At 38.3% G+C, this 14,719-nt stretch overlaps 1 protein-coding gene across 2 annotated transcripts; it reads left to right on the forward strand.

The window, feature by feature from the left end:
• Positions 1–463: 463 nt before the first annotated feature.
• On the forward strand, positions 464–13,578 carry zgc:77880 (zf-DHHC domain-containing protein). 2 transcript variants are annotated; one of them, XM_060860797.1, is made up of 9 exons: positions 466–626; positions 1,967–2,055; positions 3,658–3,731; positions 4,194–4,306; positions 4,447–4,508; positions 5,497–5,611; positions 5,796–5,868; positions 9,906–10,050; positions 12,257–13,578. In XM_060860797.1, exons 1-9 carry the CDS (start codon positions 502–504, stop codon positions 12,346–12,348), a joined length of 888 nt encoding a protein of 295 aa, XP_060716780.1. In that variant the 5' UTR covers positions 466–501; the 3' UTR covers positions 12,349–13,578. The 2 variants fall into 2 exon arrangements, with proteins under 2 accessions (XP_060716781.1, XP_060716780.1); XM_060860798.1 differs by lacking the exons at positions 9,906–10,050; positions 12,257–13,578 and adding an exon at positions 7,830–8,334 and having other exon boundaries at positions 464–626.
• The last annotated feature ends 1,141 nt before the right edge of the window (positions 13,579–14,719 follow it).

Raw genomic sequence — 14,719 nt, forward strand, 5'->3', positions numbered from 1 at the left:
GGACAGGGGTCATGGTGATCAGGTGATCCAGTGTGACCTGGACAGGGGTCATGGTGATCAGGTGATCCAGTGTGACCTGGACAGGGGTCATGATGATCAGGTGATCCAGTGTGACCTGGACAGGGGTCATGATGATCAGGTGATCCAGTGTGACCTGGACAGGGGTCATGATGATCAGGTGATCCAGTGTGACCTGGACAGGGGTCATGATGATCAGGTGATCCAGTGTGACCTGGACAGGGGTCATGATGATCAGGTGATCTAGTGTGACCTGAACATTAGTGTTAGTGACATTTAAATAGGATAAATAAACGCAAACATTCTACAATGAGGAACAAACCTATTCAGGAGCCGGTATTACATTATATTTCATTTCATTTCGTGTCTGTGATATTAGTCAAACTGAACAACGTTAGAAATAACGTTTATGATCTAATGACAGCCCGCGATTGTGATTGGACCATACGGATTACGTCACATACGGAAGTAGGGAATGTTAAGATGGCTGTGCTGCGTTGTCGGAGAGACCCGTGCGGATTTCTGTGTCTCATTCTGACTTATTTTAGTGTGTTTTACGCCGATTATGTTGTTATCCAGTATGTACTGATCCCAGCTTACTCTGGAAGGTAAGAACTCTCCTGCTCACTTGGGTTAGTGTCTGTGTACGTGTGTGTGTTGTTTACGTGTGTGTTGTGTACGTGTGTGTTGTGTACGTGTGTGTTGTGTACGTGTGTGTGTTGTTTACGTGTGTGTGTGTTGTTTACGTGTGTGTTGTGTGTGTGTGTGTTGTTTACGTGTGTGTGTGTGTGTGTTGTTTACGTGTGTGTTGTTTACGTGTGTGTGTGTGTGTTGTTTACGTGTGTGTTGTTTACGTGTGTGTTGTTTACGTGTGTGTTGTGTACGTGTGTGTGTTGTTTACGTGTGTGTGTGTTGTTTACGTGTGTGTTGTGTACGTGTGTGTGTGTGTTGTTTACGTGTGTGTGTGTGTTGTTTACGTGTGTGTGTGTGTGTGTGTTGTTTACGTGTGTGTTGTTTACGTGTGTGTTGTGTACGTGTGTGTGTTGTTTACGTGTGTGTTGTGTACGTGTGTGTGTTGTTTACGTGTGTGTGTGTGTTGTTTACGTGTGTGTGTGTGTGTGTTGTTTACGTGTGTGTTGTTTACGTGTGTGTTGTTTACGTGTGTGTTGTGTACGTGTGTGTGTTGTGTACGTGTGTGTGTTGTGTACGTGTGTGTGTTGTGTACGTGTGTGTGTTGTGTACGTGTGTGTTGTGTACGTGTGTGTGTGTTGTTTACGTGTGTGTGTGTTGTTTACGTGTGTGTGTGTTGTTTACGTGTGTGTGTGTTGTTTACGTGTGTGTGTGTTGTTTACGTGTGTGTGTGTGTGTTGTTTACGTGTGTGTGTGTGTGTGTTGTTTACGTGTGTGTTGTTTACGTGTGTGTTGTGTACGTGTGTGTTGTGTACGTGTGTGTGTTGTGTACGTGTGTGTGTTGTGTACGTGTGTGTGTTGTGTACGTGTGTGTGTTGTTTACGTGTGTGTTGTGTACGTGTGTGTGTGTTGTGTACGTGTGTGTGTGTTGTTTACGTGTCTGTGTGTTGTTTACGTGTGTGTGTGTTGTTTACGTGTGTGTGTGTTGTTTACGTGTGTGTGTGTTGTTTACGTGTGTGTGTGTGTTGTTTACGTGTGTGTGTGTGTTGTTTACGTGTGTGTTGTGTACGTGTGTGTTGTGTACGTGTGTTTGTTGTGTACGTGTGTGTGTGTGTGGTGTACATGTGTGTGTGGTGTACATGTGTGTGGTGTACATGTGTTGTTACGTGTGTTGTTACGTGTGTTGTGTACATGTGTTGTGTACGTGTGTGTGGTGTACATGTGTGTGTGGTGTACATGTGTTGTGTACGTGTATATGTTGGTGTGTGTTTATCTCCCACTTAAAGCACTGTGACACACGTGTCTTTTCTCTCCACAGTGTTTGGTGTTCACTTCATGGGTCTGTCTTTAATGTCATATTACTGCTGCTTCTGGCTTGTCATTCAAAAGCAGTGTTCTCAGATCCAGGTGAGCTTCATTTACACACATCTGTGTTCATGTAGGTCTGATGTAGGTCTGATGTAGGTCTGATGTAGGTCTGATGTATGTCTCATGTAGGTCTCATGTAGGTCTCATGATTCTATAGTGTAGTTCAGAAAACCTCAGTTAATGGACAAGCAGGTTGTAACCTATCAATATTATATTAAGCGTTTATATTGTTAATGTATTTTATGGCTTGAAATTAATGAGTGTACTAATTACATCAATATTGAAAACTATCTAAATGTTAATAACACTAGACACTTTTGTATTAACAATAACTTTGGACTAAAATAAATGTATATTATAGAATATATTTACCAAATACATGAATAATAAATATTTAGCTCTATCAGTTAGTACTTTCTCTAAAGCGTCCCTGACCATTTGGAAACTCACGATATACCAAATATATTTATTACTCAATATTTATTAAAGCTGTGCTCTTATTAAACACAGAATACTTTTGTTGTATGTATAATTCATCCCATGTAAAAACTACCTCAGACATGTAAAACAAATAGAACACATTTTAAATAAATATAAAAATATAATGGAGTTTTTAAAATATAATGTGTAAAACACAAAAAATGGTGAAAAATTTATAATGACAGCCAACTCACCCCACCACCCACCATTACACCCAGAATATAGGATTGTTGAACATCTTGTTCCAAAAGCATAGGCATGAATATGGATTCTGTCCCCTCAAGTCTTCTGGAAGGTTCTCCACTAGATGTTGGATTGTGTCTGTGTGGATTAGTGATCATTCAGCTACAAGAGCATTAGTGAGATCAGACACTGATGTTGGTGAGGAGGTCTGGGGTTCAGTCGGTGTTCATGTCCAACCTTTACCTCCACACCATGCCTTGATGGAGCTGCTTTGTGTACAGGGGCATCGTCATGATGGAGCAGGGTTTGGACTCTTAGTTCTACTGAAGGAAACTGTATAGTTAAACAGAGAAAGCCCAAAAAATGAGTTTGTGGGAACAATCACATAGGTGTGATGGTCAGGGGGCACATACTTTTGGCCATATCGTTTACTTTGCCATTTTAAGAAAGCATAAGTATATTCCACAAGAACAATGAGGAAATGTTTTGTCTACATTCTGACCTTGCCATCGTCCCACAGAGATTGTTGTGTAAAAGAGCCAGTTGTTCACTAACTATGATTTATTCTGTGAACGTCATGATTTCTGTGTATATAAATGTGTCTTATGGAAAAGGACACAATCAATACAGGCTGTAATCAGATGGTGGCTTTTAAGATGTCTGTAATTCTTTTTTCTCTTATTTCAATCAGAGAGAATTGCTTGCACAACCTGTAAAACAACTAACATTTGAAGTCTGATCTAATAAAACATCTCTCATAATACATGTAACACAACTGACAGAATGAATCGGGGATTTTCAGCACAAATGAAAGAGTGAACAGATTAAACACTGAGGGACTTTTAATTCAGGCAGTGAGTCAGAGTCTGAAGTGGTAGATGTTTGTAATCAGAGAAATGAGAGCTTTTCCAGGCCTCCACACACACACACTTTTATTGTATGTAATGTGATTTATACATTTTTGTTTTCTTCTTGAAGGTATGGTTCCTCTTCCTGAGACAGCCATTGATTTCTCAGACTTAAGGTCTCAGTCCAGTCGTGTGAATGACAGGGTGAGGTAACAGTTTACTGTCCAACAACACATGCTGCTTAAACTATAACAGGGTAGCATTAAGGTTTAGACCTAAATCTGCTTTTTGTTAGTCTTTTCTGGGTTGCGAATAGTATTAAAGGTTGATTCCTTTTTCCTGTCAGTGTTAGTGATTTATTATATGACAAGTGATGGTTTTACTGAACAAAGTCAAAAATGTACTTAATAAATGGTATATTATGGAAGGTAAAGTTTGCATGTATACAGAATTTTTAGAGCTTAAGTAAAAGACTACAGTCTTTTAAAGACTAAGTTAACTTTGGGTAACAAACAGTAAACAAATCAAAAGTGGGGCAATATGTCTGAGAAAAAAGTTCAATATCACTTTAGAATTCTATTGTTAAATAAATGTTGATCACTGAATGTGTCATACTTAAATAGAAGTATTATTGTGCATTTATTGTGACTTGTTTTATTTTATAAGGCTTGTGAAGGCTGGACTGTGTGTAGTCGTTGTGAAACATATCGTCCTCCTCGAGCACATCACTGTCGAGTGTGTCAGCGCTGCATCAGACGCATGGATCACCACTGCCCGTGGTCAGTCTCACGCTCCTCTATCTGTGTCTGTTGAGCTTTACATTTAATCTGTTTTTAATTCCTTTGCTATTTTTATCTTCACTCCCTTTTTTTATTTATTGGTCTATTTTTGTCTGAATGTGTGCTTTAATGATATTTAGGATTAATAATTGTGTTGGAGAGCTCAACCAGAAGTACTTCATCCAGTTTCTCTTTTATACTGGTGAGTGTGACGGGTTTGTTGTTTCTTTGGTTATGCATTTATAATAATTAGCTATGAAGATGGAGTAGTTTAACACTGCTGACTGCTTCATGCTCAGGTTTGACCAGAGAAGAGAAAGTAGAATGTTCTGATGATTTGCTCTCTGTATGATTGGACATGACACCATTTATTCCCATTGTGTTTGAAGCCTGTTTTTGTTCAGACTGGAAGTTCAAGACAGTTCACTTTTATTTGTAATACTGTTTTTAACCATTGACATTTTCACTGTTTACTGAGAAACCAAACTTCATGTATTACTCGTTATGCTAATTGTCACATAGTGGTTTTAAGACAATGTAAATTATGTGCAAATTCCATACAGGGACATCAGCTTGATAGTAAACATACTGTGTGACTTTATCTAGCAGCTCAGCTACATTAAATACCAACAACACACTGGTCCAGCTCTTTTACTGCATTATTAATTCATAGGTAAAATGTGCAATTCGATTTGAATAAAAGTGTTTTTTGTCAGGAAAAGAATTTAATGTGACTGAGCTACTAAAGTTATGTCTGCTCACTGCCCACTTTATTAGGAACACATGCACATTTATACAGTTATTTAATAATGTGGCAGCAGCACAATGCAAAAATTATACAGGTCAAGAGCTTAACTTTTATCTGTAGTAATGTGTGAGGTGACCGTGGGGCAGTGTTGGTGTCACAGCTAATGCTCAGTGTTAGTCAGCATAAGCCTGTGTTTAAATCTTGGTTCTGCTGGACACAGACATCTCATCCTTCACCAGATCAGACCTAAGATGGAGACAGAAATCACCAAATGAAATGCTATTTTGTGCTATTAGAATGTAACAAATAAAACCTCATAAAACTGTTTTGTACAAATGTTTATTGTATAGTAATATTCTCAAGTTAAAGGTTAAATGACCGTTTCAGTGAGAGTAGCATAGTCAGGATTTAACAAGTTTTATCATCTTTCATGTCTCCAAAGGCATGGCCAGTCTGTACTCCATGGCTCTGGTAGTGTCGGCATGGGTGTGGCGCATACGGAGTGAAAGAGATGGAGAAAAAGGAGGAGAGGATGTTCCCAGCAAGCATCTAATAGTGTAAGGAAAGTTAATATAGAATAAAACTTAGTTATTATTCATTTATTATCCTGAAAGATAACAAAAAGATGCATCACTTAGGATTAGTACCAAGTAAATGCTATTTAATGCAAGCCTATATTATTTATTATTTTTTTATATATTTTTGCTAAACATCTCGTCCACTGTTCCTTCTGTATGACAGGGCACATTACATCATCTTGTTAGTGGAGTCCATTCTGTTTGGTGTTTTTGTCCTGGTGATATTTTATGACCAGGTGTGTATTTTACTTCAGTATTTAATTATTACATAAACCCCAACTAACTCCTCCTCAACACACACACACACACACACACTATATAAATACATACAGTGCCTTGCAAAAGTATTCATACCCACTGAACTTCTCCACATTTTGACATGTTACAACCACAAAGAAGCTCAAAGCCCTAGCCCAAAACTTTCTGTTTTTAAATGAAGATAAAACTGAGGTGAATGTGTTCGGCTCCACAGAAAGTACAAAGGCCACCAACCTTGACTTAGGATGTCTATCTGTCTTCAGGTCTCCGCAGGTACAGAATCTGGGTGTCCTCTTAGACGAGTCCTTAAAACTTGATCAACAAGTTTCTGCTGTCATTGGATCGAGTTTTTATCAGCTTCGCACTTTATAACTGACAGACCCTCAGAGATGGCAGTACATGCTCTAATCACCTCTTGTCTAGACTACTGTAACTCTCTATACTGTAAATAATTAACCCTTTACAATTAGTACAAAATGCTGCTGCCAGATTTCTTTTAAAAAAGCGTAAAAGCGATCACATTCCCCCTCTTCTGAGAACTCTTCACTGGCTGCCTACTGAATACAGAAATCGTTTTAAAAGACTTTTATTTGTTTTTAAGTCCCTGCATAATCAAGCTCCTATTTATTTATCTGAACTATTACATCCTTACTCTCCTTCCAGAAGCCTAAGATCAGGTGAACAGAACCTTCTCACTGTTCCCTCTCAAGACTTAAGCGTAGAGGAGATGGAGCTTTTTCAGTGATTGGGCCACAGCTTTGGGATGATTTGCCCACAGAGTTCAGATTAACATCCTCTCTGTCCATCTTTAAGTCCCTTTTAAAAACATACCTGTTTTCTTGGCATATCCATAGTTTTTCCTTTCATTTTAATTATTCTTATTGTTCTTTAATTGTTCTTATTATTGATTTTAGTGTTTTAGTGTGTTATTATATTGTTTAATACTATTTTGTTTTCTTTATCTCTTGTCTTAGTATCATTTTTTTCTGTGTATTTTTACTAACACTGTTTTACTGTACAGCACGTTGGTCAGTCCTTTGGCTGTTTTAAATGTGCTATATAAATAATGTGAACTTGAACAAAGAAAAATGTATTTTATTGGGATTTTATGAAATAGGCCGAAAGAAAGTGGCACATAATTGTGAAGTGGAATGAAAATTATAAACAGTGTCCAAATTTTTTTTTTTTTTTTTTTTACAAATTTACAAAGTGTCCATTAGTATTCATCCCCCTTTACTCTGATACCCCTAACTAACATCCAGTGAAACCAACTGCCTTCAGAAGTCCCCTAATGAGTAGATAGAGTCACCTGTGTCATTTAATCTCAGTATAAATACAGCTGTACTGTGAAGCCCTCAGAAGTGTGTTAGAGAACATTAGTGACCAAACAGCATCATGAAGACCAAAGAACACACCAGACAGGTCAGGGATAAAGTTGTGGAGAAGTTTAAAGCAGGTTTATGGTTATAAATTAATATCCCAAGCCTCAAACATCTCACGGAGCATGATGTACGATCCTTCATCCTGAAATGGTAAGAGTATGAGCTCGACTGCAAGCCTACCAAGACACGGACATCCACCTAAACTGAGGCCGTGTGAGGAGAGCATTAATCAGAGAAGCAGAAGAGGCCCATGGTAACTCTGGAGGAGCTGCAGAGATCCACAGCTCAGGTGGGAGAATCTGTCCACAGGACAACTATTAGTCGTGAACTCCACAGATCTGGTCTTTATGGAAGAGCAGCAAGGAGAAAGCCGTTGGTGAGAGAAAGCCATAAGAAATCCCATGTGGGGGAAACAGCAAGCATGTGGGAGAAGGTGCTCTGGTCAGATGAGACCAGTGTAAGACGGAAACCTAACACTGCACATCACCCTGAACACACCGTGTTCACCGTGAAACATGGTGGTGGCAGCATCATGTTGTGGAGATGCCTTTCTTCAGCAGGGAAGCTGGTCAGAGTTGATGGGAAGATGGATGGAGACAAATACAGGGCAATCATCGATGAAAACCTGTTAGAGTCTGTAAAAGACTTGAGACTGGGGCGGAGCTTCACCTTCCAAAGACAATGACCCTAAACATACAGTCAGAGCTACAATGGAGTGGTTTAGATCAAAGCTTATTCATGTGTTAGAGCGGCCCAGTCAAAGTCCAGACCTAAATCCAATTGAGAATCTGTGGTGAGACAAATCGCTGTTCACAGACGATCTCCATCCAATCTGACTGAGCTTGAGCTATTTTGTAAAGAAGAATGGGCAAAAATGTCACTCTCTAGATGTGTAAAGCTGTTAGAGACAAACCCCAAAAGACCTGCAGCTGTAACTGCAGTGAAAGACGTTTCTACAAAGTGTTGACTCAGTGGGACTGAATACAAATGTACGCCACAAACCACAGATATTTATTTGTAAAACAAATTTGGACACCATTTAACATTTTCCCTCCACTTCACAATTATGTGCCACTTTGTGTTGGTCTATCACATAAAATCTTAATATATACATTTCATTTTTGTTTGTGGTTGTAACGTGTCAAAATGTGAAAAAGTACAGTGGGTATGAATACTTTTGCAAGGCTCTGTATGTATATGTATGTGTATATATATATATATATATATATATATATATATATATTTATATAAAGTATTCAGACCCTTTACTCAGTACTTGAAACACATTTGGCAGCAATTACAGTCCCAAGTCTGTATGACACAACAATCATTTCACATCAGGACTGGGGGATTTTCTGCCGTTCCTCTTTACAAATCCTCTCGGGCTCGGTCGGGTTGAATGGGACTCATCCCTGGACAGCCATTTTCTGGTCTCTCCAGAGATGTTTAATAGGGTTCATGTCCGGGCTTTGACTGGGTCACTCTAGGACATTCAGGGACAGAGTTGTCCCTAAGACACTCCTGTGAGGTCTTGGCTGTGTTCTTAGGGTTGTTGTCATGTTGGAAGGTGAAACTTCTTCACAGTCTGAGGTCCTGAGTGCTGTGGAACAGGTTTTCACTGATTATATCTCTGCACTTTGCTCCATTCAGGTTTCCCTCAACCCTGACTAGTCTCCCAGTCTCTGCTGCTGAAAAACATCCCCACAGCATGACACTGCCACCACCAGGCTTCAATGCTGGGATGGTATTGGGCAGATGATGAGCAGTGCCTGGATTCCTCTAGACATAATGTTTAGAATTGAGGCCAAACAGTTCAATCATGGTTTCATCAGTCCAGAGAATCTTGTTCCTAACAATCTGAAGTCCTATAGGAACTTTTTTTTTTTGAAAATCCAAGCAGGCTTTCATGTGTTTTCCACTGAGGAGAGGCTTCCGTCTAGCTTCTCTGCCATAAATGTGGAGGGCTGCAGTGTTGGTTGTCCTTCTGGAACTTAGTTCTATCTCCCCACAGGATCTGTGGATCCCATCGGATTCTTGGTCACCTCTCTTACTCTTAAGGCTCTTTCTCCCCAATTGCTCAGTTTGGCCGGGTGACCAGCTCATGGAAGAGTCCTGCTTGTGCCAAACTTCTTCCGTTTGACAATTCCCCAGATCTGTGCTGTGCAACAATCTTGTCTCTGAGCTCTTCAGGCAGTTCCTCAGTGATCTAATGGCTTGGTTTTGATATTCATTGTCAACTGTCAACTTGTTACGTTCCTTCAGTTTAATTTACCACAGATGGACTCCAATCAAAGTGTAGAAACCTCTCAGCAATGATCAAGAGAAATGGGAGGCATCTGAGTTTCAAGCGTTGTTGCAAAGGGTCTCAATACTTATATAAATGTGATATATTTCAGTTTTTTATTTGAAAATAAGTTTACAGACATTTTTCACTTCGTCATTATGGGGCGTAGATTACTGAAAAAAAAATTGACTGACATCAACATAAGGCTGCAACATAAGAAAAAGTGTCTGAATACTTTCTGAATCCTGTGTGTGTGTGTGTGTGTGTGTGTGCGCACGTGTTTAAAACACACATATATATCTAATACACACTATGTAACATTTTGCCGTAAATCCGTTTCGTTCTCTAGCTGGTGTCCATTATAACAGATGAGACTCCCATTGAGCAGATGAGAAACAGGCTGATGAAGGACAGACCCAACAGTGGACAGTCAGTGCACACAACACACACCCGAAAACCTAAAGTCGCATTACTAAGGGAGGTGTTTGGAAGAGGTAAGTGTGTGTGTATATTTCTGTAAGCTTAAGAAAATGCATGGATAAATTTTTCAATCTTTATGCAGTATTTTTTCAGCTTATATGCTGATTAGATCTACATCAAAAGTGTGAACATTTCTGTTTGTCATCTCGAACATCATTAACTGGCTTTGGGGGAAACCTTAAAAACAAACGGCCATCCATGAGTGTAGCTTTGCAGTGAATTAGGTCATTACACTGTACATAATAACACACAGAATATTAGCCAGTGAATGTCAAATCACAGAATCTGAAATAAACTGGGAATTGTTACTGGTTTGTTCCTGAATGTTTTAACTGGTGCTAAATAAGTGGCTGAAAAACATAAATATTAAGCACTTGTGTTAATCTGGGAATAAAAAAGTTACAACCTGAATTCTGAAAATGTTCGGATGTTATTTAAAGTTGAATAAAATGAACACAAAGACTTTCAAATCACATGAGCCAATATTTTATTCACAATAGAACACAGATAACATAAAGGTTTGAGCGGAGAAATTTTACACTTTTATCTACTAAATGACCTCATTTTTATTTTGATGCCTGCTACAGGTCTAATAGTTGGGACAGGGTCATGTTTACATGGTGTAGCATCTCCTCTTCTTTTCAGGACAGTTTGAGGACATCTGGACGTCGAGGTTATGAGTTTCTGGACTTTTGGTGTTGAAATTCGGTCCCATTTTTCCCTGATATGGGTTTCCAGCTGCTGTAGAGTTCGTGGTCGTCTTTGACGTAATGATGCACCGAATGTTCTCTATAGAGTAAAGATCTGGACCGCAGGCAGTCGATTCAGCACCCGGACTCGTATACGACGAAGCCATGCTGCAGTATGTGGGTTTCATTGTCCAGCTGAAACACACAAGACTTTCCCTGATGTCTTCTGGAGGGGAGCACATGTGGCTCTAAAACCTTTATAAACCTTTCAGCATTCATAGTGCCTTCCAACACATGACGTATGTAGACCGTGTGTACTTATACACCCCAAACCATCAGAGATGCTGGAACTGAACACTGATAGCACACTGGAACATCTCCCTCCTCTTTACCTTAGAGGACACGGTGTCCGTGATTTCCAACAAGAATGTTAAATTTGGACTCATCTGACCACAGAACACGTCTCCGCTTTGAGACAGTCTAATTTTAATGACCCTCAGCCCACAGGACACCATGACGCTTCTGGACCATGTTCACATACGGCTTCCTTTGTGCATGATAGAGCTTTAGGTGTCGTCTGCAGATGGAAGGCAGTTTGTATTCACTGACAGTGGTTTCTGGAAGTGTTCCTGGGTCCATGTAGTGATGTCATTAACACAATCATGATCCGATGAGTGATTCAGTGTCGTCTGAGGGCCGAACGCACTCGTTTTTTTTTTTTTTACACTCTTTCACAGATTGGCGAGTCTCTGCCCATCTTTACTTCTGAGTCTCTGCCTCTCTAACACATCCCTTTTATAGCTAATCACGTTACAGACCTGATATCAATTAACTTTATTACTTGCCAGATGTTTTTCCAGCTGAATCTTTTCAAAAGTTCTTGCTTTTTCTGACATTCATTGCCCCAGTAACTATTCTGAGACCTGCAGCAGGCATCAAATTGCAGCACAAATGTTCTGTTTAAACATTTATGATGTTATGCTATTTTTTGTGAATAATATTGGCTCATGTGATCTGAAAGTCTTTTAGTTTTCATTTTATTTAAATTTAAGAACATTTAAACATTTTCTGAATTCGGGTTGTAAGAAGTATTTAGAGCCCCAATAATATCAGTGTTTTCAGATTAAAAACTAAACTGAAATATATTAAAGATGTTGACACTTAAATCACAGCTTGTTAGAGTTTGACCTGTGGATGTTTGTGAGGAATAAAGAAAGCAACTTAGATTTTATGTGGTGAATTGCTGGGCGTTCAGTTGTCAGGGGTGAAATGTGGCACTGCTCAGATTTCTGTATAGAATTTACTAATCTGACCTGTTAAAGACCTCATAAATATTTAGATATGTTTATACTGAATGTGTGTTAGGGTGGAGGTTTTGTTTAAAGGCAGATGCTGATCCTATGAATCGTACCTTTTTAATATTAAAGTTGTTTAAAATCTTTCTTTTTTTTATTGTTGCTGTCAAGATCATTTAACTTCTTTACTTTTTGATTAACATCTTGTTTATATGCAGCTTCCCTGTGTGTTTCAGGCTCTGTGCTGTGTTGGCTGTTACCATTCCAATCCTCTCCCCCATCCGCTGGAGGAATCACTTACTCACCTGTTCCTGATTACGATGTGTAAAGATGACCGACGCCAACATTACTTTAGTTTGAATGAAGGAAGGATGAATGTGTTTTATAAAGGTTAGCTCTGTGGGTTATGTTGTAGCTCTTAAACTCTTCATTTGTTTGTTCTTTCTTTCTTTCTTTCTTTCTTTCTTTATTCCAGCTATATGACTGTCTTTATCCATCATCATGGCCTTTGAACAGTTTACTGTTGCAATTAACAAACAGAAATAGAGATGTTTCATTGATTATTAAAATATTGAATACGTTATTATAAATGATGCACCTAATCTAGAGGCTGTAACTATATTAGCTTCTGTAAAATCTGTTCCACAGTCATGTCTGCTACATGTGTGAGAATTTCTGTTTAATGCATGAAAAATGCACCAATTCCTTTAAATAGTACTTTTTGCCAATAAAGGGTAAACAATTTATTTATTTAAACACTACAGCGAGTCCCAAAAACTTCCATACATTGCCTTTAAGAATGCCTTTGATAAAAGATGAACATATTGAAATTATGCTCATGGAAGCATTGGGAAGCTGCTGAAAGGTTGTAATGGACAATTAAATGCAGGACAGCAGACGTGTTAACACGAGTTTGTCGTGAGTTTGGGACACAATTCTAAAGAAATGGTCATCATGTAGAAAATGTTTTGTACATAAAGTTACATTTTGATAAAAAGTGTTAAAATTCCTCGTGTACAGAGAATTTGGGACAGAAATACAAGTATAGAAAACTCTGTACAATATACTTTAATATATATTCTGTGAAGGATTCAGGCATTTTTCAGCAAACACTATCTGTGTTTAAATACAAATAAAAGTGTAGCAGCAGCATCTCTAACACCAACACTGTGTTAAGTGTAAAATCAGCCAGTCCTGTGGAATGAAGTCAGTGTTGCTTGGGGCTTAAACAGTGTCTGAAAGTGGTGTATGTGTATATATATATGTATATATATATTTTTTTCTTCTTCATTTAACTCATTTATTTATTTTTATAGGTTTGGTGATTTGTAAATGTATTTTATAGCGTTTTAGTGCAGGGAAAGTGTTGAAACATTTTCAGGTTACTAGCTTCAGTTATTAAAGTGCTTTGAATGTTCTTTGTGTAATTTGTGATACATTTGTTTTGCTCTTTGACATTTTAAAGGTTGCTCGTACATTGCTAATGGATGGTGTTTACATTGATATTTATTGTACTTTGTCTAAATGCTGCTGAATTAAAGGACACCTTTTAATATTATGCATTTGGTTCTACATTATTAAATAAGCAATCTGCATAATTTGTTCATTTAAAATGTGATTTCAAGTCAATTCCTCAAGAAAATCACAAAAAAGAGTTCAGCACATTTTCCTTCTTGGCCGTCGACCACAAACCATCAAAAAACAGGAGGGATAAAAAACAACAAGGAGGCAGAACATCAACAACACACTTGACCAAGTACACGAGATTCTGAACAACTCTCTCTTTAAATAGGAAAATAAATTTTTTTTATGCTAGTTTCTTTAATTCATTGTTGTATATTCCTTTGTAATCTATCTGAAACATTAATTAATTTGCCTCTGCATTAGGAAAGTTAACATGCTTTGAGTAGTTAATGATGTTTGTCTCCTTAGACAGTTAGGAAAGCAACTATTATTTTTAGTTTAAATATTATCTCAGAGTAAGATTCCAGTTTTTCACATGCATCCAATCATGTGATGCTCCACCACTACCTTGGGGTCTAAAGCGAGAGGAGAAGAAATAACCATATCGCTATTTAGACACAGTACTATATATTATTAGTCAGTTTTACAGTAGGTGCAAATGTGTAGAGGTGCTGAGGTGTGTAGAGGTTTGGAACATGTTCGAACCTATGAATGTTTAGATGTGTGTTCATGTGTTTTGAAGTGGGTTGAGTATAGAAGCGTGCAGAGGTGTGGTGAGGTATGCTAAGGTTAGGGTAAGGGGTTAAGTTTAGGTTAGGAGACATAACAGAACCCAAATCATGTCTGGGTCTAGGCCCATGAGGACAGTTTAGGTTTGCTGGTGAAGTTACGGGCTAGAGATTGGGGATTAGTTTTAAGATTAGGTGGTTGGGTTAGGGGTAATCAACACCACTGGGAGTTCCCATCTTTCCCATATTCAGGATATTCTGGGCCAGAATATCCTGAATATGGGAAAGATTTTAACTACAAGAATATGCCAACATCTTATAAAAGCAAACAGTCTCAACCCAAAAACAATTATTTTAATAGAATAAAAAGAATGATTGGGAGGTTGAATTATGGTTGAGCTTTAGATTGGAAAGAACATGGTCAAAGTTGTAAAAATTTTAATTCTGATACAATTAAAAATTATAAATAGGGTTCATATGTAAAGGAAAATCAGAATTGTTAAAGTT

This window comes from Tachysurus vachellii, chromosome 24, assembly GCF_030014155.1.
Source record: "Tachysurus vachellii isolate PV-2020 chromosome 24, HZAU_Pvac_v1, whole genome shotgun sequence".
Taxonomy (NCBI): domain Eukaryota; kingdom Metazoa; phylum Chordata; class Actinopteri; order Siluriformes; family Bagridae; genus Tachysurus; species Tachysurus vachellii.